Source organism: Macadamia integrifolia, unplaced genomic scaffold, assembly GCF_013358625.1.
Source record: "Macadamia integrifolia cultivar HAES 741 unplaced genomic scaffold, SCU_Mint_v3 scaffold1846, whole genome shotgun sequence".
NCBI lineage: Eukaryota > Viridiplantae > Streptophyta > Magnoliopsida > Proteales > Proteaceae > Macadamia > Macadamia integrifolia.
The window spans coordinates 93498-117666 of record NW_024868383.1 but is presented as its reverse complement, the minus strand read 5'-3'; the positions used below and the strand labels follow the sequence as shown (position 1 = coordinate 117666).

Below are 24169 nucleotides of genomic sequence, written 5' to 3'. Positions count from 1 at the left end.
ATGCATGTTCTGGCTCATTAGTGGGCCTATGCCTCTGGTCCTAGGAGGACTGTAGTAGTGGATGCCCTTTCAGGAGATACCTATAATCTCTGCCAATCTATCCACAGTCAGGATGATCTCCACACCCTTCACTATACTAATTATGGCAAACTCCCCCTCCTCCTCTGTAGCCTCAAGGTTGCAATAGAACTTCCTCACCAAGCCCTTGTACCATGGTCGGTCGATGTTGAGGATAAACTCCCAACTAAGAGCGAAAAACCTCTCTAAGAGGTGAATACAGGAGAAATGCTCCACAACCACCTGTTTCTCCAACATCACAAGTAGTAAGCGGAAAGTACGCCATAAGGATGCAGCTCTCGAACTATAGAAAACCATCTCATTATAGTCGGATGGGTCTTCAGGATCCTCCCATTCTCTAGATGAAGATGGGGCTGAAGAACTAGACCTCACCTCTTTCTTCTTAGCTTTGGAAGCTTTCCTCTTCCTTGATGGATTGACAGGTCCCTTGCCTTTTCATGGTGGCATCCTGAAAATGCAAAGAAAAGAGATAAACACATGATGTAAAATGAGAAGTCAAAATATAAGGGGTACCAAGTTGAGACAGATAGTAGAAGTGGAATCAAAGAAATGAATATAATGAGCTATGACAGTATATGGCAAAAAGTTTTAGGAAATGTGATCTAAGATAGCATATTACAAGTTATCAAACCCGTATACCTAAATCGGCCAGGTGATTCGATATATAGATAAGAAGGATTAAGGTGATGAAAATCACTAAGTAAACACAAGTGATGCAAAGTGGTTAATGAGATGATGCATGTGGTGATTGAGATATACAGTGATCCCAATGAGATGTAGCCCTAATGCATGAACAAGTCCAAGAATATAGAATATGGGTAGATCCTTTCAAAAGAACACGAGATACAGTACTAGATTAAACAAGAAATATCATATCACTATTGAGTCTGAAATAAGAAATGGAAGGATTTCAAACAAGTATACCAAGCCAAATGAAAGGTTTACATTTCAATGGAAACAATTATTGATGATTCTAATATGTTTGAGGAATTATGATTCAAATGTAAATAATGAATTCAAGAATGGCTAGGTATAAAATTTCCTAATGTTAGTGCCCTCTCTTTTTGGGCAAGTCTATATAAGGGTTGAGAACAACCATGCCGTCCAAATTGGAGCAAAGTATACAATGGAATGAATAGTGAACACAATCGAAGCCCAATATTGCAATGGAAACAAATAAATCACAAATGGAATGCTAGATTGAAAGAGGGGAGAAATGAACAGTAGAAACCCCAAAATCGATGGTTAGGGCATAAAAGGGGAAAATGCTCCAATGTTTCCAATCCATGGATCAAAGTACTCGAAAACTATAATCTAAGCTTTACATTGACATGTGAATTGTCTTCCATGGAGAGAATCAAAGGAAAAACTAAAGTTCAACCACATTGACGATTTTCCATTCCCAAAGAGAGAAACCCTGATTTTTAGAGAGAGAAAAAAGAGGGTTTGTGAACTTACCTTGATGATTGAATGAGAGAGATGCAACTTGAATGGATTTTTGCATCGATTCGGCGAGTTAAGTCATAGGGGATCACCCAAAAAATTACCCAAGAACTGCCTGAGTTGGAGTGAAAGAGAAAAGAGAGATAATGGGCAAAAAAAGGGGTTTAAACCCTTTTAAACGTAGCCCCGAGTAACTCCGATGGACATAAAACTAGTGGGGTTTAGCCAGCCATGCCCACCGGTCTTTAGCTCACCGATTTTTCCAGTGAGTGGCCGATGCCATCCGTGGGTCCTACATGGCCTACATTGGTGGGTTTGAAGGTCATTTTTGAAGAATTATGAGTTTATAAGGGAGATTTGGCGATACATAAAATGGAATGCAAATTTAGATTTTGAATTTTCATGTGCACTTTTCCTCAGTTGTTTTGGGATGGAAGTGCACAAGGTTGCATGCTAAGCTTCGAACAATTATGTAATGAGTTGTGATACTAACTTATATGAAATTTTTGTCCAAATCAGGTACACTAACAATGGTTCACACTAGATCCGAGGGTGTCGCTCAAGGTGCACCTCGAAGTCCTCGTCCTATTGGTAGGCCACCAATCAATAGGAGGCCTCAACCTACGGGGCAAGCATTTAACCCACAAACTCAAGAGATAATTTATCAAAATTTGGCTTATGAGAACCCACCCATGGCCACACTTCCTAATCCTCCACCGGTACTTACCTCTGGTGATGTTGAGAACTTAATTCAATAATCGAATCAAATTCTCCATCAGCAGATTCTCCAGCAACAAGAGGCATTTATGACTGCTATGCAACAGCAATGTTATGTTGCACTACCAGGTCAGCCTCCCTAGGTAGATATTTCACAAGGTCCAACTGGAGGGCCTGGTGTTGGGGCACAGGTTGGAGGTACACCACCTGGCATCAACCCTCAAAACCAAATTGGAGGTACACCACCCATAATACCTCAGGGTACACCTCCATATATGATGCCACCTCCTTACCCATACCATCCAGCATATGCACCATATTTCCAGCCGATGGGTCATACCACAAGAGTGGTGGAGTCATTCAAAAGGAACCTTCCACCTACATTCACTAAGGTGGGATGTGACCCTTTGGAACCAGACCGATGAATTCAAGAGATTGAGAAGATATTTGAAGTGATTGAGTACACTGATGCTCAAAAGATTATTTGTGTGGGGTTACAGTTTAAGAATGACGCCAACTCCTAGTGGCAAGCCTCAAAAGCCATATTGTTTGCTACACACCTGGAACCCACATGGGAGTAATTCAAGGAGTTGTTCTTAGCAAATTACTACCCTTGAAGTTTTAGAGACCACAAGGAAGTAGAGTTCTCAACCTTGACTCAAGGAAGCAAGTCTGTCCTTGATTATCAGCAACAGTCTGAGGCCCTATTCTACTTTTCACCCCCTCACATGAAATCGGATAAAGAAAAGGTCAAGAAGTTTCAAAAAGGATTGAAGGTATCCAGTGGCACAATACTTGAGTGAATCATCCCTTACACCTGGAGTGTGGAAGAGAGCGAATCCATATACGGATTTGGGTGGCCCGAGTAAGAATTTTTGTGGATCATACAGATTTGGTCCTTCGTACAGGCAGCCCTACAAGCCATCGGGTTACCCTCATTGACCTACTAGTGGGCCGCGTACTACATATTTTTGCCCAAATGCCAATACGGTGCCCACAGCTATTAGGCCACATTGCCCTCCACTTGCTATGGGTCATGCTCAGAGAGCTTCTGCTCCAGTTCAAGCTTTGCAGAACTGTTGTTTTAATTGTCATTCATATAGACATTTTGCTAAAGATTACCGAGCCCGACCAACCTTACCAGCCAATCATCCTTCTAGATACAAACCTGCTGTGACTCAAGGGAGTCAACCACAAGGAAGGATGTATGCTTTGTCAGCTGAGGAAGCTAAAGCTAGCAAAGAAGTGATAGCAGGTACAATTTAATTTGAGAACTGCCTTCTGGTAAATATTGATGACATGATTTACTTATGTGCATTACTGTATTAGGTGTCCTACCTGTATCAGGTATACCAGTATATGTCTTGTTTGATTCAGCGGCTTCGCATTCATTTACATTAAAGAGATTTGCTAAGAAACTTGATATGACACCCAAGATATTAGAGCATAAGATGATAGTTAGTACACCTACAGGAGAAATTTCACAATTGAAGGAAGTATATGGGCCATGCACCGTTGAGATCAGTGGAAAGCAGTTAGATGCCCAACTCATCAAGTTCAATATGCAAAAATTTGATGTTATACTAGGCATGGATTGATTATCAACACATCGAGCAAGCGTGATGTGTGCTGATAAACAGATCAAGGTGATCAATAATGAAGGGAAGGAACTGATATACCAAGCGGATATGATAAAGCGGGCTAAGAAAGTCCTCATCTCTGCTCTACAAGCAGTGAAGTTATTGGAAAATGGGTGTCAGGGGTACTTAGCAACAGTGATTGAGTTAGATGCAAAGGTCACACCTATAGAGGAAGTAGAGGTAGTTAAAGAGTTTCCAGACATATTTCTAGATGATTTGACTCAGCTACCACCTGACAGGGAGTTGGAATTTGCTATAGATTTGATTCCTGGAGCTACCCCGTGTTGTTTGTTAAGAAGAAATATGGGAGCCTACGTATGTTCATTGATTACTAGGAATTGAACAAGTTAACCATCAAGAACCAGTATCCATTGTCATACATAGATGATCTGTTTGATCAACTACAAGGTGCTAAGATATTTTCAAAGATTGACCTTAGATCCGGTTATTATCAACTCAAGATAAAGAGTTGTGATATACCAAAGACAACCTTTAGAACTCGGTACGGTTATTATGAGTTCTTAGTGTTGTCTTTCGGGTTGAACAATGCACCATTAGCTTTTATGGATTTGATGAACCAAGTGTTTCATGATATTTTTGACAAGTGGGTCATTGTTTTCATTGATGATATCTTGATCTACTCAAAGTCAGAAGAAGACCATGTAAAACACTTAAGGATGGTACTACAGAGACTGAGAGAGCAACAGTTGTATGTGAAATTCAGCAAGTGTGAATTTTGGCTCAAACAGGTTGGATTCCTAAGACACGTGGTGTTTGAATATGGAATTGAAGTGGATTCGGATAAGGTAAAATCTATAGTAGACTAGAAGGTACCCAAGAGTGTAATAGAAATTAGAAGTTTCTTGGGTTTGGCAGGTTACTATAGATGCTTCATCGAGAAATTTTCTCTGATTTTAGCACCAATGACCAAGTTGACTAGGAAGGGGAAGAAAGTTTTCATGAGCTGAAGAAGAGGCTAGTGTCATCACCAGTGTTGACTATTCCTAAAGGCACGGGTGGAATGACGATGTATACCGATGCTTCCAAAGTTGAATTGGGTTGTGTACTTATGCAACACGGTAAGGTGGTAGCATTGCATCTAGATAGTTGAAGGACTATCAAACGAACTACCCTACCTATGACTTTGAGCTAGTAGCGGTCATTTTTGCCTTAAAGATTTGGTGTCACTACTTATATAGTGAAAAGTACAAAATATACAGTGACCACAAAAGTCTTAAGTACTTTTTCACCCAAAAAGACTTGAATATGAGACAAATGAGATGGCTTGAGCTTATGAAAGATTATGATTGTGATCAGGGAAGGCCAATGTAGTGGCAGATGCATTAAGCCGGAAAGCTCAAACTGTGTCCCTTGCCTATTTAGCTGTCAGTCCAGAGCTCGTATAGGAGGCGATATTAGTGGATGAAATCCCCTTGTATGAGGGAGCGACCTTGGAACTACAGCACTAGTCAGATGATGTTCAATAGTTTGACTTTGTTCTTAGCAGCTCTACAGGTACACTCTTCTATCAGGAAAGAAATCATAATGAAACAGCCTTTGGATTTTGAGTTGCAGCAGATCAGAGAGAAGATTGAAGAACAAACAATGAATGACCCTAGCTTTACATTAGCCAGTGATGGAGTACTATTATTTTAGGGCAAATTGTGTAAATACCCTACGATGAGGTAATACAAGAGAAAATAGTAAAAGAAGCACACAGTTCTGAGTACTCTCTTCACCCTCGAAGTACCAAGATGTACAAAGACCTAAAGCAACACTACTGGTGTCCAGTAATGAAGTCCACAATAGCTCTGTATATGTCAACTTGCCTTGCATGTCAGAAAATCAAAGCTAAACGGCACCGACCTTTTGGAACTCTTTAACCACTCCTAGTACCTGAATGGAAGTGGGATAACATTACAATGGACTTCGTCACTGGACTACCACGTACACTTAAGGGAATGGATGCAATTTTGGTAGTAACTGACAAGTTTACTAAGACAGCTCACTTCATTTTGATCAAGACAAATTACACTATGGATAAGCCAACATAGCTTTACATGGATAATGTGGTACACTTGCATGGTGTACCAGTGAGCATTGTATCAAACAGAGATCCAAAGTTTACCTCCATATTCTAGAAAAGCTTCCAGCAAGTCTTGGGATCACAATTGAACCTAAGTATGGCCTTCCATCCACAGACGACGGATAGTCCGAGCGGACAATACAGATATTAGAAGACATTTATGCCATGGAAATGAGTGATAGTTGGGAGGTGTATATACCTCTTATGGAGTTTGTGTACAACAACAACTACCAAGCTACAATTGGGATGGCTCCATATGAAGCATTATATGGTAGAAAGTGTAGGATTCCACTATACTGGAATGAATAGGCAAACGTTGAATGCTTGGATCAGAGATGATTCAGATGACATGTGATAAAGTCGATGTCATTAGAGAAAGAATTAAAATAGCCCAGTCACATCAAAAGAGCTATGCAGATAGCCATAGGAAGGAAATGGAATTCCAAGAGAGAGAGAAAGTGTTCCTCAAAATATCTCCTACCAAAGGTCTACGCAGATTTCACAAGGCAAGTTAAGTCTGAGATATATTGGGCCATTTGAGATTTTGAAGTGAGTTGGGGCAGTAACATACATGTTGGCGTTACCACCTTCCCTCAGCAGTGTTCACAATGTCTTTCATGTATCCCTTTTGAAGCGGTACGTTCATGATCCATCCCACGTGCTACCTGTGGAACCAGAATACTTAGAAGCTAATATAACATATGAAGAACATTCGGCTGAGATCTTAGATCGGAAGGTGAAAACTCTCCGCAACTGCTCTATCGCTTTTGTGAAGATTCGATAGGTCAACCAACTGATCAAAGAGGCATCTTGGGAGAAAGAGGATGATATTCAAACCTTGTATCCTCATCTTTTCGGACAACCAGGTACTATGATTTCGAGGATGAAATTTTCAAAAAGGGGGATAATGTGATATCCTACCTTTTAAACCCGGTCTAATTACCCGTATTGACTTGATATGATCATATAAGGGCTAAATCAGAGCAAACTGACGCAAGTACCATATGGAACATAGTAGCAAGAGTGACCTTGAACTTTGGTTGGCCCAATAAGATCGAGCGGGTACCAAGTGTAATATGTGCACCCAAACCTTGACTTGCACATACCACGAGGCCATATACAAGAAGTAAGGGTAAGTGCTAGTAATTTTGGGTGCCTATGCAATTTAATTATAAGTATGAGTTTGTCCCCATTGAAGTCCAAGTGGAACACTAGCAATGGGCTTACTAGAATGGTATACCCACCTAAAATATACCCACCTGAGATTTACTCACCTGAGATACCCACCTGAGATATACTCACCTGAGAATACCCACCTGAGATATACCCACCTGAGAATGCCCATCTGAGATGTACCCACCTATAACTAGAAGATATTTTTTGGGGCCCAGGTATAAATGAGGTGATATTTATTGTCTTTTCCCTCATTAATGACAGCTGATGGTGAGAGAGTAAAGAAGAGAGAGAGAGAAAGAAAGAAGAAAGGAAAAGGAGGAAGAAGAAGAAAGAAGAAAGGAAATCGATCGTAGAGCTTCACTGGAGCTGGGTCTTGGTATTTTGAGCCCGGATTAATGATCAGCTCACTGGGATCTTTGATTTGAGGTAAGTATTGTACACATTCCAAGGATTCTTAGGAAGACCCCTTTCTTAAACCCTCTTTTGATTTTTGGGAAAGGACCCACTTGGATCTTGCTAATCTTACATGGATAATCAAATCTAAGGACTAATGGAAGGTGTGAACAATGATTTTGAAGGATTTGAAAGGAGTGTTGGTAAAGATCTAGAGTATTTGGAAGTTCTTAAGCAAAAGAAGTGAAATTTGGGGTTTCATTGGTGTTCTTAAGAAAGAGGTAAGAATCTCTTTTTTCTTCTTTTGATTTGATCTTAGATCTAGTTGAGGATACATGATTGGACCTTAGATGAGTGATTTGAGACACCGGATCAAACCCAAACAAGTTCCCCAAGCCTGAGAGAAGATGGGGAAAATGATGATAGAATTTCGTTTCAAGACTGGGGGTGTTCCAGACCCACATGTCTTTGAAGAAGATAATGATTTTTACTTTTAGATGATGTAGATTTTGAGTTAGACTTTGAAGACATACTTTAATTCAACATTAATTTGAGTTTGAGATTTGAATTAGACAGTTGAACTTTGAATTTTAATAATATATTAGTTAAGTTAAATCTTGCTTGCACTTATGTTAGTGTGAATGCTATTCCGGTTCATTATCGCTTAAAACTTATAGATCCTGTGGACTGTTGATGTCCAAAAACCTTAGGTTAGGTTTTGGGGCATCACAATCCCCTTCTGGACAAGCTCACGTGCTACCTGATCAACTACGTAGGTCTCATCCTCTTTGATAGACCACTCGGGGTTGAAACCAACCTTGGTCCTGCCCGAGCCTCCGGGCAGACTCTGGATTTGAGATCGACGTCAATGTGCACTTCGATAGGATGGCCTCATCTTATGAAGGAGCGACGAGGGCCTAAACGACATTGGAGGGTGAGTTGGAGGCCTTCGTCTACTTCTTTTCCCTCGGGGGGTCGATGTTTGGGCCTTTCCTTTTGCCCTTCTGCTTCTCTTGCTGCTTTTGTTGCTACTCCATTTGAGCCTGCAGGCAGGCCATCGATTCCGTGTACTGAGCTTTAGAGAGTTGCACTACGAAAAGCAACGACGCAAAGTTAGCCAAGGTTACAAAAATCAAGGGAGGACTCGGATGTGCCAAAGACTCACCCGAGCTAAGCCCAAACTTGGAGAGCACAGTGTCAGACTAAGGCCTTTCGGACTCAACAAGAATATAGTGAAGCTTATCCTTAGTTAATTCCACCGACTTCACATCTGATCCGAAGATAGCAGGAGCGGTGTTCAACGGCTTCAGGTTAGGAAAATCCCATACCGTGCTGAAAGGAAACCCCTCCGATAACTTCACAAAAAAAAACTTTCGCTTCTATCCATGAATTGAAGAGGGGTATCAGTTTAGCAACTTAATATCCTTATGGGGACTGAAATAGTACCAACCTGAATCATTCTGACTTGCATGGAGTGTAAAGCAATTAACAAAAACCACCAAGGACAGGGATCTCCTATGAAGGGAGAAAAACAAGGTGAAGCTTAGGACCTGCCGATACCCATTGGGTGTGAGCCAGGTAGGGTAGATCCCATAGTGACGAAAGACCAGGGTAAAGAAGGCATGCATGGGAAGCCAAAGTCCAGCCTTGAAGAACTCTTTGTAAAGACATAACTCCTCAGGGTTCCTGTAACTCGCCCTATCGAAAGGCGAGGCCACCCTTATTTTTTTTGTATATGGAACGAAACGGAAATGACAAAATAAGGTTTTTTCGTTCCTTCATTTTGCGTTTCTAGCGTTTTTTTCCTTTTCGTTCCAAAAAAAGGAAAAAAACCAAGTTGACACCAAACGCTTTATTCCGTTTTTTTGTTCCCATAGAACGGAAAAACACCATAAACGTTTTTCTGGATGACTACCAAATGGAGCCATAATAAAAAAAGGAAACTAATGCTGGAAATAAAACCTTATAATTTAACTTTCAACTTGCTAACCAAGTAAGAGTAAATTAGAAACTAACAACTCATGATAAAAAGGAACTAACTTAAGTTACAAAATAGAAAATTCTTTGACTAACAAAGTAGGGAACCCCACGTCGAACCCTAAGTTCTTCATGCTCGGTTGTCAACATGGTAGACACGATATTCTGGGCATCGACATCAAAAGCATCTTTGTTGTTAGCCCTAGCCTCAAAGAGACCCTCACGGAGAACGCCACCCTCCTCAGTGCCTTCAAGCAGAATGGGGGTTAGTCCAACCCTTGTCCTATGAGGAGAGGATGAAGCCCTATCCTCACGACGAGAAGATGGGACGGAAGAGTCCCTGAATGACGGTAAATCAGGGGAGGAGTTTGAAGACATACCCTGTACGCTCCTCAGTTGCCTCCCCAAGAGGTAGAATAAGTCCGCTCAGAGGACGACGAGTTGCTACTAGTGCGATTAGACATTAGACGAACTAAGGGACTTACTATTAAAAATCAAAGGACAAGAGGAGATGAGACGACCAAAGGTGGGAAGCTCTGCAAAACTAGAAACATAGGTGACAAATGGGGGAAAAGACCACCTTTTTATAAGACAAGTGGAGACAGTCTAACTCCCCCATACATTTATGACAGTGCCAGCACTATGGAGGATTTTGATGCTCTCACGAATCAGCCACACGATTGAAATTAAGGGCAGAAGAAGCCCTCGGTCCCCCTCCCTCGGTTGGGGGCTTAGGCCAAGGCCGAGCAGACCTGACCAGAGGGTCCTCCCTCGATTGGGGGCTCAGGCCAAAGCTGAGCAGACCTGACCGAAGGGTCCTCCCTCGGTTGGGAGCCTAGGCTAAGGCCAGGCAGACCTGATTGGAGGGTCCCTCCTTGGTTGGGGACCCTGACTGAAGCCGAGCAAACCTAGCCAAAGTGTCAAAGCTGAATGGACAAACAAATAGGACCGAAGGAGAAGTCTTGATCCGCCTTAGAGGTTATACTGTTACTCCCTTTGGAAGGATTTCCCAGAGGAATGATACACACAAGATCGATCACCCAACGAGATGTTGACATGTGGCATCCAACCACACCTCCAAATTCAAGAGAAATTTGAATCACCATGAAAAGCGAACGACTTCAGATGCCAAGGTTGCAAGGAGCTTGAGCCCTTCTTCTGTAAAAGAGTCATAACAAGACTCTACCCACCTGAAGGAGAGAGGCAAGAAAATTCTCAAAGGAACGGGAATATTCCCCATGGAATGAGGAGACTTACGAGATAGGGTCCTCCAAAACAATCCCAAGTTCATCAAAAGCAGAAGGATGTCTCCTAGTAGGACTCCATGAGATCCAATCCTATAAAAAGAGAACCAAGGAGCCAGGCACAGGTAAGTTCACTATCCTATTCACTATCGCTCTCTGACTACTGTTGCGCGAGTCTCTAACTTGGGCGCCTGAGGACTAATCTTGGAGTCATCTCTGGGCATCTGCCTTCTGTGCTATTGCAAGGCTGACGTTCAATCTCCTAAAGATTCTTGGCGGCAACAATACTTAGGCTTTTAGTTGGAAAAAAAAATTGAATTTAAGTGGACAGATGAATCCAATTGACAGAATCAGGATAATCAAATAGTTTTTCAGGAAGATTCATGTCACAGAATCAAGGTAATCAAACAATTAATCTTTGAGAATTACGAATCTACATAAACTCATTCTATAGAATTATGTCCAAAATCAATACATGCACGAATAGATTTATGCAACTAAATACACCTTTATCCAACCTGTAGATTTTTTTTTTTTTGGTGAAGAACCTATAGAAATTGAAACCAAAAATTAGATCCATCAGGTGAACCAATCAAAATTAGACCAATAGTAATTTACCAGAAAAAACCTTTTTTTTTTTTCCTTAATTTTCTTATGTATACATGTAAACTAAAAATCGGATCGGATCAAATCCGATTGTAACTCGATTACAAACCAACAAAAATAAGAAACCGACATCATTTATTAATTAACAGTTTAAGACATAAAAATCACATTTAAAATTAATTATAAGCCGAGTAGCCGACAGGCCTTCGGAGTCTGACTTTTAGAAGCCAGTAAGACAGTTTAGTTGTAGAAAAGTTGATCACAGCGAATCACCGGTTGGATTATAAATTATTGGTGGTCCAATCCATTGACTTTATTTATTTATTTTTTTATTTTTTTATGTGGGGTTACAACTTACAAATAATCGTAACGGCAGCTTTCACATTCATTGACACTTTCCAAACCCTTACAAGTCACCGACGCCTCTCATTAGGTGATGAGTTTGGCCTAACTTTCTTTTTTAAGTTTTAATTACCAAATCAGAAAGGAATCACTGTACGTACACTCCCTACCCCACCATTACTGACTTTTTTTTTCTTTCTTTCTTTTGGAACACTTAATGAAACGGTTCAAATTCAAGACGCCCACGCAAGGGCATCGTGTTGTGCCATTTATCTTGCCTTATTATTTCCAACTTCAGGTCGGCTTTACCTTCTTTAGCCCTTTCCTTTCTTTAAAGTTCTCAAAAGCACCTCGGTTGAGAATAATTAGAAGTCAAAGGTGCCTACAACCATCTTATTAGATTCTTCTCTATTTTTCTAAACCAATTCAATCTTGTCTCCATTGCTTTTTTCTTTTCTTTTCTATTTTTACGGTTCTGAAAATTTAGAAATATCAAAAAAATTTAAACACGATCCCTTAAAATGATTATATTCTCCTTTTATAAAATGAAAAATCCCCCTGCACATCCCTCATTGGTGCTTGCATTGGTGTAGGAACCACGCGACCAAGCAATGTTCTTATTCCCAAACTTTAAATAATAGACAACAAAATTTAGGCATCCTCTTCAAGTGATTGGAGTTCTGAATAGTGAATCTCATTGTTAATCTACTAACAAAGATTTGAAATATCATTTCTAGATCCAATCAATGGAATACGCTTTTAAGTTCATTTAAAAGGTCAAATGCTATATATAAAGAAATCCTCCTCACAAAAGGTGGTGGAAAACTCTATTATTATTTAAAAAAAAAAAGAAGATTTGACCCTAAAATTGAATATAAATTAGAACTAGTGAATTAGATCATTAACTCCTATCCTCACTGACAAAGTTTGAAATACTCTATTTAGGTTCAATCAAAGGGTCAAATCTCCGAAATTCTCTCCTCATCCACTATATGTGATGGAAACCTAATGTCCTTAAGAGAGAAAAAAAAAAAATTGATGACCCTCACTCAAACCTTGACTAGGCAAACATGTGCAAAACATGAATTTAAAAAGCATTGGAATCCAATGAAGGGTAAATCCCCCAAACAATAAAAATATTTCTTATCAATGCTCCAGATCAGTGGAAGATGCCAGCTAAGGAAAATTCAATATCAATTGCGATCGAGGTTGCTCTTGTTCACAAAAAAAAAAAAATATATATATATATATATATAAATTAGTGCATTTTGAAAAATTCAAAGGAAGTTCTTCAAGCCCATCCTATTCCTTGGTCGATGCTCTAACTGCTAAAGTTATTAGAGATGGGCTGATCTTGGAATCATGAATGATTAGTATGGATATTGTTCAAGTGAAAAGTGACGCACTTAAAATCATCTCCACATTGTGATTACTTTAGTTCGATCTTTTTTTCACCATGTTATTCCGTTCTGTGAATAATGTTGCTTATGCCATAGTCAAAATTGGGTTATCATGTAACTTCCCCAATGTCAGTTCTATACTCTAGGTACAAGGAATCCTAGGCAAATCTTGTTGGTTATTAGGAGCCTTAGGCTTAGATCTTCTTTGAATATATGGTTGTTCCTTGAACTGATAGGCTAAATTGAATTAAACTAAACTCTTTTATTTGTAATCCTAGGGTTCTTTATCAAGAATTATCTCTATATGGTATTTATTTACTAGAAAAAACATATGACAGAGTCCTGGAGATTTAATCTGGCATGAATTAGAGAAGAGAAATGTGTCGATTAAATAAGTGGATATAATTAAAGATCTGTAGAAGGGTGAAGTGATTAGTGTAAGAATCTTAGGAGGTCAAAGCAATGAAGTCCAAATTACAATTGGTCTACTTAATTAGGAACATTCAAAACTAGGTTCCATGCTGCTCTTTGCTGATAATATTATTTTAGTGGATAAGACAAAAGTATAAATTAGTACTAAGTTGGAGTTATTGAGATCAACTCTGGAATAAAGAGTCTTAAGATAAGTAAAACAAAGATGGTATCTTTGCTCATAATATTGTTTTAGTGGATAAGACAAAAGTAAGAATTAATACTAAGTTGGAGTTATGGATATCAACCTTAGAATAAAAGATCTAAAGATAAGTATAATGAAGATGGTATGATGTGTAATATTAGTTGCACTTGGATGGAAAATAGTACAATGAAAATTGAAGGGGGAGAGAGAGAGAGAGATTATTTTAAGAAACTAAGGTCAATCATAAATAAAGAAGGGGATATAGAAGATGGTGTTTCACAAAAGATGAAAAAGTGATGGATGAAGTGGAGAGGCGCTTCTGGAATGGTATGTGATCGACATATTCCTTTAAAGCTTAAATTCTATTAAATAGACATACGAGTGGTTGTGATGTATATGGCAGCATATTGACAATTAAAAAGATGTCATATAGATAAGTTATGTGTAGCATATTTAAGGATATTGAGATTAATGTGCAAAAAAATTATAAAGGACATGACTATAGATTAAAACTGATTTTGGAATTGCATCAGTTCATGATAAGCTCCAAAAAAGTTGTTTGAAGTGGTATGATCATTTTCAACGAAAGACTTATGATGTACCTGTAAGGAGAAGTTATCTGATTCAAATTAAAGGAACTAAGAGAGTTAGGAGTAAGCCTAAAATGACCATAATAGTAGTAGAAAAAGACCTGCATTTCTCCTTTTCTATTCTAAGGCATTCTTTTCAATATTTGGAGAGCTATGACAATTGCATTCCCATCCAAAATTTTAATATGAACAAGAATATTTCATTTCCGAACTATTGGTTTTGTTGAAAATTTTTTGAAAGCCTTGAGCATTTATTTTTTGAATGATCTTTTTCAAAGTCTGTTTGGAAAAGTATTCTTCGAAAACTTTGGTCAAGTCCCCAAATTATCCTTTCATTTGAAAGAGAATAGAGATGGATTTTGAAAACATTTAATAGTAAAACCTCTTATCATTCTCTTGACAAGTTGGATTTTAGTACAGCTATTCATCATATTTGGTGAAAAAGAAACAAAAAATGATAGACGACTACTTTGTGTAATTTGGAGCAGATTCAGGATTGTATTACTTTTGAGGTGAGGAATAAATTCTTCACAATTAACAACAACTGCCTAGCCCAACTAGTGAGCTGTGGTGTGCAAAAAACCCAAGCTCATTAGGAGGTCTCGAGTTCGAGTCTCTTGCATGGTTGTTACTTACTTCCCTCCCTACCTATCAAAAAAATTCTTCACAATTGTATTGGTTGTCCTGACACAAAAAAGAATAGATATTTGGCATCTTTTTGGGACCTTCTGCTCTTCTCTTCTCTCTAGATTGTTTGTATCATCTCCGCCTCTTTATTTTGTTTCCCTCTCCATCTTTTTGTTGTATCATCAGCTAGATTTTTAGGTATGTTTTGGCACCCCCCCCCACCCCCCTTCCCCCTTTTTTTTGCATCCCAGGTCTTTGCTTCTATCTACCTCTATCTTTTAGGGCTTGTTTTTCGCCTTTCTTCTTGGGCTAGCATTCTTTAGTTAAGAATTTTATCTTTGATTTGTCGGAAGGCTTTGACCATTGTATTTGTTTTTGTTTTTGTTTAATATATTGTTTATTAAAAAAAAATACATAAATTAGGTCTTATCCATAATGTGACCTCAAAAAGAACTACTAGAAGGATAAGAATCTATGTAGTCAACCATACATAGATGGGTTTATATTGCTCCTAAAAAAGTTTGGTAGATTTATCTCTCTAACATTAACATTTTCAATCCAAACATTAGTGTACTATAATTTCTCCTTTAATCTAATCTAACTAGAGGGTTTATTGAGTTGTTATGTTTTGCTATTTATTTATTTGTGTAGGGATAAGGCTAAAACCGGGTTGTTGTTGCTGCTATAGTATTGGTTAGAACTCAAAACTAACCACAAGATCATCCAGTTGATGGCGTCATGTCCGAAACTGAGGATAAAGTAGGGAACAAATCTAAAGTGGTTTTGGAAAAAATGTTTTTGACTATTTTGGGAGTGAGTTTATTAGTTAGTTTCTAACAGTGCATCCCTGTTGATTAGGAAGAGAGGAAGAAAGAAACCAAAACTGTTTAATATATTAGTAGGGGTAGGAGGAAATCAAATCAAAATTGAAGTCATTTTCATGAGAATATCTCTTTGCAACCATTGAAGATTCAATTTCTATTCATTTTTTTTTTCCTGATTCGTGAAGGGAGATTTAGGGTTTCGAAGGTTATTTCAATACCTATTGCATTAGGAGGAGAAGGGTTTTGAACGAATTTTTCAGCAGATTCTGTGGAGGTAACTGAAACTTTTTAATGGCTTCAGCTGCTATATTCTCGTCTTTGCGAAGACGAAGATCGCCTTCTTTAGAGGGTTTTCTGGCGTCAGTTCATCTCAACGATGTCGCACTTCTTCAGACCCTCGTTGCTGTAGGTAATGAGCTGATCTTGTCCAATTCGAATCGTTCGTTGCCTTTTCAACGCAGGAATTCCCGATCTCTGATTTGGATGATACAGAATTTTGTGGTGCTATTTGAGATTCTTAGAGAGACTGGCTCTAAACTCCCTTCCACTGCCGTTCTTTGCTTCAAGGAGCTTTATCTCCTCATGTATCGATCTAAGATTCTTATAGGTTATTGCTCTCAGTCAAGCAGGTTATGGCTCCTTCTTCAGAACTGTTCGATTTCTGGTCATTTCCACGATCTCAACCAGGAGATCTCCACTCTTCTTGACATCTTCCCCTTGAAAGAGCTTGAGCTACCTCTGGACATCAGAGAGCAGATTGAGCTTATGCAAAGGCAATCAAGGAAAGCCAAGTTATTCATTGAACAACGGGATGAGATGCTGAGGCTCCGGCTGTTCTTCTTTCTTGATCAATTTGAACGGGGACAAATTCCTGATCAATTGGAGCTACGGAGGCTTTTTGTTGACAGGTTGGGAATTCGAGATGCAAAAACTTGTAGAGCTGAAATTGAATCCCTTGAAGAGCAGATGTATAATCATGGAGGAGATATTGAACCGACTGTCTCGGTACTCAATGGTTTTGTCGCCCTTACAAGGTATTGCAGATTTTTGCTTTTTGGATTCGAGGAAGAAGAAATGGGATCTCGGAACCACAAGAAACCGAGAAAGGGTCTAATTTCTTTAGATAATGGTGAAGCGAATGTTTCAATTCCAAAGGATTTTGTTTGCCCGATCTCTTTGGACTTGATGCGAGACCCAGTCATAATCTCAACGGGACAGACCTATGAACGATCTTCCATAGCCCAGTGGATGGTAGAAGGTCATCGCACCTGTCCAAAAACAGGACAGATGCTTGATCATACCCGTCTTGTGCCAAATCGAGCTCTCCGAAGTCTGATCTCTCAGTGGTGCTCCACACATGGAATCCGTTTTGACCCGCCTGATGGTACAAATACGCCAATGGAAACAATTGCATTGGCTGCAGCTTCCAAGGCTACAACCAAAGCTAACACAGTCACAGCTGAGCTTCTCATTCGACAGTTATCAAACGGGTCAGACGGGGCAAAAACGGTAGCCGTGCGTGAGCTGCGGTTGCTAGCAAAAACTGGAAAAGAGAACCGCGCTTGCATTGCAGAAGCAGGGGCGATCCCTCTTCTTCAGCTGCTACTTCCATCACAGAACCCAGTTGCACAAGAGAATGCTGTGACCGCACTTCTCAATCTATCAATCCACGACAAGAATAAGAGCCGGATAATTGAGGAAGCAGGATGTTTGGGATCAATTGTCGAAGTTCTGAGATTTGGGCACACAACAGAGGCTAGGGAAAATGCTGCAGCAACACTCTTCAGCCTGTCTGCGGTTCATGACTACAAGAAGAGAATAACAGATGAAGAAGGGGCTGTTGAGACCTTGGCTGGACTGTTGAGAGAGGGAAGCCTAAGGGGGAAGAAGGATGCTGTAACTGCTCTATTTAATTTGTCTACTCATATGGACAATTGCAAGAAAATGATAGAGTCGGGAGCGATGACAGCCCTGGTGGAGGCACTGGGAACTGAGGGAACGGCAGAGGAGGCGGCTGGTGCATTGGCATTGCTTGTTAGACAGCCAATTGGGGCTGAAGCAGTTGGGAAGGAGGAAATGGCCGTGGCTGGGTTAATTGGTATGATGCGACGGGGTACTCCTAGGGGGAAAGAGAATGCCGTCGTGGCACTGCTTGAATTATGCCGGAGTGGTGGGGCTGCTGCCACGGAAAGGGTTGTTAGGGCCCCAGCATTGGGAAGCTTACTCCAGGCTTTGCTCTTTACGGGTACAAAGCGGGCAAGACGGAAAGCAGCATCACTAGCTAGAGTTTGCCAGAGGTGTCAAACTGCTGCAGCCTTGCCTATTGGAGGATGGGGAGCAGGCTATGGATTTTCTAGCAGCTCAATGATGGACCGGGGTTCAAGTTTCACCAGGGATGTGTCTGTGCCGGTATCATAGTTGCACCCTTGTGCTAGTAACTTCCCTGTTTCCTTTTTCTTAATTGTTGTTGTTACATATTCTTTCATTGATATATTAAGTTCAGATGAAGAAAATAGTAAAGGAATACAATACATGATTTAGATGTAGCTAATTTCATATCCGGAGAGTTGGGGAAGCAGATAGCAAGTAACTCTATATGTAACATATTGTCTTAATCATTGGGAGGAAGAAATTTCAGGGGATTGTTTTCCCTTGCTGTTTCACTCAAGATGATGTGAATATCATAATATGTAAATGAAACGTTTTTGCAGTTGGTTTGATTTTAAGAAAACTCTTGAGAGTAATCCATTGATCTACTTATTTAGCTTTTGTTACCCATATAAAATGCACAAGTAGTTGGGGATATTGCCTAGTTAAGTTTGAATATTTCTAGTATTGATTAGCAGTGTCAAAGACCTTTGGCAATTTCAGTCTGCATTGGCCAGAAGTAGAAATACTTCGGAGCATAATTTAAAACTGTTTTGCTTCTGATCGAATGGAAAAGTATCTGATGTAAGTAGGTTGCATTTTAGTAGTTGATTAATGATTTATTGTTGTGAAGTGGGTTAGTTGCTTGATTTGGAATTGGATTCTCTGAGCTTGTTTGAGGTAGAATTTATTTGGTTGAGATGAATTGTTTGGTACCAAGAAATTGATTGGCCAGCAAAGCAACCAGCACGTAATTACTGGTAAGAGTGCAAAGTAGGCATCTGGGGCCTATCTTTCAATGGTGCAAAATAGATATATCGTTGGCCTTCCTCGTTTCATGGTTTGCAAGAGGTCCTGTCACCTTAATCGAATGGGCAGAGCACACTTTGTAATGCGAAAAAAATGAATCTTGGTGAGTGTTGGTGACCCACAACTGAAACAGTTGCTTCTTACAAAGAAAGAGTTGGAGTCTGATAGGAAGGATAATACGATTAAAGTCACATTAATGAAACAGAAATAAACTGAAAATAACTTCGCTTAGAGGCCTTTTACTTTCATGTAAGGATTGGTTTTAATATAATAGCTCAAATGGTAACTATAACTATGCTTTCAGATCTTAGTGAAAAAATAAAAGATAAAAAATGTATCTTCAGATCTCTTCAGATCAGCACAATCTCATCTTGCCTATTCTCCTAGTGAGTTAGTACACTTGAGATGGCTCAAATTTTTTGCTTCCAGTGAAGAGAGAGGCAGGTTTCTTGGCTTCCAATGGACTCAAGAACCTCAGATAACCCAAAATTTTCCATTTCGCATAAATTGATGGGAAAAAGAAATTCAATGGGACTACCTATTTTCAAGCTAAACAAAGGAAACTCCAGTGTTGGCTGTTATCTTGAAACATTGGTAGATTGGGTGGATATATTTGGATTTTCAGGCAGGTTTTATAGACATCAGGGATCTCTTTGTATCCTCTCTTAATTTTGACTGGGGATCCAAAAATAGCCTCACAAGAGTATATCCTCGAAACTTTGAATAAGACGTGGGTGAATCCTTGGAACTTTGAGTAGAAATATGGTTGGTATTTGTGTGTGTGTGTGTGTGTGTGTGTGTGTTTGAATTCAGCTGCTAGTTTGGCTCTTTGGAGAGTAAAACCATAAGGTAGATAGCATGAGATTTTTCAGTTCAGAAATAAAGAAAAGAAGGTATCTCAAATTTGAAAACAGTAGACTTATAGTAGCAGCACTAGCAATTCTGACTATGGACGATGTCCTTTGATTTCATTATGTATTAGCGAGGCACAGTCATCAGGTCGAAGGCCTCTTCCATGGCCCTTACAAGTGCGATAAAATCTCCCGGCATGCGATCATTTACAGGAATGCCAGGGTGGTTGTTTTGGGACAAAGCTCTGCCGCCTGTGTCACAAAGAGAGAACCGACATACCGGACACTGACCATTGCTGTTCACCCAAGGGAGGATGCACTCCTCATGGAACATATGCTTGCATGGAGTGATTAGCAACTCTTCACCGGGAGCAAAATCTTCTAAGCAAACTGAACAAGCCTTGTCATCATCATCTCTCCCTTTTGCCGAATAGGAGCTATTATTGGCATTTTCTCTGTAGTATAAGCACCATCTCTTTGATTTAGACTTGGCAGGGTTGTATTTATGCTTCTTCAATTGGGCCTTCCTTAGCTGTTCTTCAATCCGCCTAGACTCTTCCTGTGGGGGGATATGCTGTTGGCCTCTTATTGTTGGGGAAGTTGGGGGAGGTTCTCGGACAAACTGCCTGAGTTGAGGGTTAACACCTGGTGCTGTTTCACCATCCAGGATGAAGATTCGTATTGGAGGAAGAGGCTGACCTGGGAACCTGCCACGCAACTTCATTTGTTAATAAATCGGCTAACAGATGAAATTGAATTTGATATGAGACACTTAACTTGATTAACAAAGATTGGTAAACATAAATCAGTTAGAACATTTTCAAGGCATAAAGAAGTGTTCTGCTAAAACCCCTAGGGGGTAAGCTCAGTTGGCAAGGACCAACACCTCACAATAAAGAAGGTCATGAGTTCAACTCTCCCTGGGACCTATATATAAACAAAAAAAGCATTACACCAGTGAAATTTCATTGGAGGTTCCCTAATTGGTTCTTTACCCTCATAGATATTGCTGTTTGGATGAGAAAATGATGGCTATATATAGTTGGACAATACTTAAGTGATGTTCTCAAATCTCAACTGAACAGATACTGCACCTGTATGGCAGGTCCTTTAGTCTCTGTTATTTATTTATGTATTTTTTTTTTTTTTTTAGCTTATACTGAAAAGCAAAAAACAATTTATTGCGTTATGTCATAATGCATATTTCCTATTTCTTGTTTCATTCATATACTGAAACTAGGCCTTCTTTTTTGCATTCTTGATGGCAAAATTTCTCTTGATTATGCTACTACAATAATAAGAATTAGAAGGGGAGAGTTTCTTTTTCTAAATGGATGTATCAGCTGATTCACTTGGTGAGGACACTTTAAATGTCACCAGAAACTGGAAGCAAACCTTCTACCAAGAAACCAGAGATGGCCTTTATTCCTATTATTACATTTATGATGATAACATAAGGGCCATAGTGTCACTCATCATTATGGGTTATTTGCTTCCTAGCAGATATATAGGTTAGATTTTGTTGATTAGGTAGTTATGCTGTTTGTGGATTATGTATCGTTAGAAAGACAAAGAAAAGATGGAGAAGCAGCCAGTGTTTACCCTGTCAAGCCATTGGGTCCAGTTCTCACTCTTTCCTCGAAAAACTGCCACGACGTATCTGTTGTCCGACCACCTGCATCCTGGACAACCACACCATACTAAGTAAAACTCCTCTTTTACTGTTACAACTCCTACAATGTTCAGTAATTAATCTTTCATATGGTTCAGGCCACCAGCATCAGTGCTATCCCCAACCGACACACACTCACCAGCCTTGATGAATCCAGTACTGCTCACTTCTCACAAGTGTTGGATCATTTGGTCAGAATATGGTGGGAAAAACCTCGAAGCTTATGTGGTTCAGAAAGACGAGGTTAAGATGAAGGAATGGCCAGAGAGATTCATATAGCCTGGCCACTTCAAATTGGATAAAGTCCTAATGATGGTGAAACTCAAACCAACAGACAATACTACAACTGACCAAAAGAGCAGGGGAGTTGATCATATGGTGATAAATACAGTAAATATAATTAGTATTTTGTTTAATGTTGTAAGCAAGCAATGGGTGTATTCAGATTTACATGAGAGTTTCACAATCTTGTCTTGCGTCGATGTATTTGCTAGGATAGAGGCAGCACAATACTTACAGCGGGTCGGAAGGTGGGGGTTTGGGATACCGGTGAGTTCATCCGGTTCGAATCACTATTCTGGGTATGTGCACCATAACCAGCTCCTCCTCGCCAATTCCCAGAGCTCCATGTAAGATTGTTGGTGCCAGTGCTCATGGTGTCTCTCCCTTCAGGAAAACTCCAGAAATTTCAACCCCTTGCAACTTGGACTGCAAGAGATGAGAGGAGGAAGAAAGTTCTACCTTTTTGTACTCTTATTTGTTCTCTCTCTGTTTATATATATATTTTTGAGTAAAGACGGACCTATTCTTTGCTTTTAGTGATTCTTTCTTTAACAAAGCGTGGGATGCCTTCTTCCTTTAACATATGCTCTTGGTTGGCCATGACATTGAAATGATACCCAGAAGGGAAGTGGGAAAGAGAGAACAAGCAAAGTATCAAATACCTCTTCGACTTTCCGTGAAAGAATTTTCGTCTGTGGCTAAGATTGGTAAGAGCCCACTCTCTAGGAGCATATTTGTAATACCCCGGGTATTCAAATATCTGAAGCTAAGAAATTTTATCTTGTATGGTATGGCTATGTGTGAAAGTGAAGGTTAAGTTAATTATTCTCAAGTGTTGTTTAAAACCATATATCATACCACTATTAAAAGTACGTACTTCACTTTTTTGGTATATTTTTCTAAAAAGACAAAAAAACCATCAGTGACTAAAAAACCCTCCCAAACGGAGGAGAAAAAAATTTCAGACAAAAGTCTTTGAATCAGGAAAAAAAAAAACAAAACAAAACAAAACAAAAAAACGAAAGGACAGAAGCTGAACGGCTCTCTTGGGCTACATTTAGTGTAATCAAATCATACCACTATTAAAAGTACGTACTTCACTTCTTTGGTTTATTTTTCTAAAAAGAAAAAAAACCCATCGGTGACTAAAAAACCTTTCCCAAACAGAGGAAAAAAAATTTTCAGACAAAAGTCTCTTTGAATTAGGAAAAAATAAACAAAACAAAACAAAAAACGAAAGGACAGAAGCTGAATGGCTCTCTTGGGCTACATTTAGTGTAATTAAATCATACCACTATTAAAAGTACGTACTTCACTTCTTTGGTATATTTTTCTAAAAAGACAAAAAAACCATCGGTGACTAAAAAACCCTCCCAAACGGAGGAGAAAAAATTTCAGACAAAAGTCTTTATGAATCAGGAAAAAAAAAAAAGGACGGAAGCCAAACGGCTCTCTAGGGCTACATTTAGTGTAATCAAATCATATCACTATTAAAAGTATGTACTTCACTTCCTTGGTATATTTTTCTAAAAAGACAAAAAAAATCGGTAACTAAAAAACCCTCCCAAACGGAGGAGAAAAAATTTCATTCAAAAGTCTTTGAATCAGGGAAAAAAAAACAAAATAAACAAAAAAAAAAGGACGGAAGCCAAATGGCTCTCTTGGGCTACATTTAGTGTAATTAAATGGTTTATTGATTCACCCTTCCTCTTCTCTCTCTAGGCCTTACCCTTCATTTTCCAACCTCTTGGTTGCATTTGTGTAATTAAATGGTCTATTGATTCACCCTTCTTCTTTCTATAGGCCTCACTCTTTATTTTCCAACCTCTTTACTCATTATCTCTCTGATTACGCTCCTCTATTTTCCTCTCTCACTGATGGAACCCCTTTCTAAAAACTTTATCCCTCTCCCTCTCATGAACCATCGCTCCCTATAGTAGTCTTTCTGCCCAAGGACAAGTGTCTCCCCTCCACGGTGTAGAGGCCCACCTACATGGTGCTTCTCACACATACTCCTCCCCTGCAACTCTGAAACACGCTCACCCTTTTGCCTTTCTCTCCCCCTTGGGGTGAATTTCAGAAGTCTTCTACAAGAAGAGAACGAGAGGTACACCCAGAAAAGACCACCGGCGATTGCAAGATCATGTGTTATTACTTATCTCCATTCTTGACCAGGATTAGTTGCCTGGTTCTCTTCGGGAACTGAGATCTGAACTCACACAGGTTAAAAACTAGCTTGGAGTCCCCTCCGGGAGGAAGGCTCCGATGCCTAAGTTAGATTTAGATGATTTTGGAGGATCAAAATGGGTTTCAAGTCTTCAGAATTGCTTACCTTTCTCTCCTAATGTGTGTCCCTTTTATAATGATTCTAGCTCTCTTCCTATTGGCTGACTTGTCCACTTGTGGCTGAGCTGGCTTTCTTCTTAAC

At 39.5% G+C, this 24169-nt stretch overlaps 2 protein-coding genes across 2 annotated transcripts; one reads left to right on the top strand and one right to left on the bottom strand.

Moving 5' to 3' along the window:
* The first annotated feature begins 15378 nt into the window (after window positions 1–15378).
* Window positions 15379–18503, top strand: LOC122064994 (U-box domain-containing protein 17-like). The gene has a single exon (XM_042628791.1). It carries the CDS (start codon window positions 16051–16053, stop codon window positions 18175–18177), a length of 2127 nt encoding a protein of 708 aa, XP_042484725.1. The 5' UTR covers window positions 15379–16050; the 3' UTR covers window positions 18178–18503.
* Window positions 18504–19876: 1373 nt separating this feature from the next.
* On the bottom strand, window positions 19877–22232 carry LOC122064995 (E3 ubiquitin-protein ligase RNF12-like). Its single transcript, XM_042628792.1, has 3 exons — window positions 21977–22232; window positions 21390–21469; window positions 19877–20494 (listed from the first exon to the last, which is right to left on the bottom strand). The coding sequence occupies exons 1-3, from the start codon at window positions 22112–22114 to the stop codon at window positions 19915–19917; spliced, it is 798 nt and encodes a 265-aa protein (XP_042484726.1). The 5' UTR covers window positions 22115–22232; the 3' UTR covers window positions 19877–19914.
* Window positions 22233–24169: the final 1937 nt, after the last annotated feature.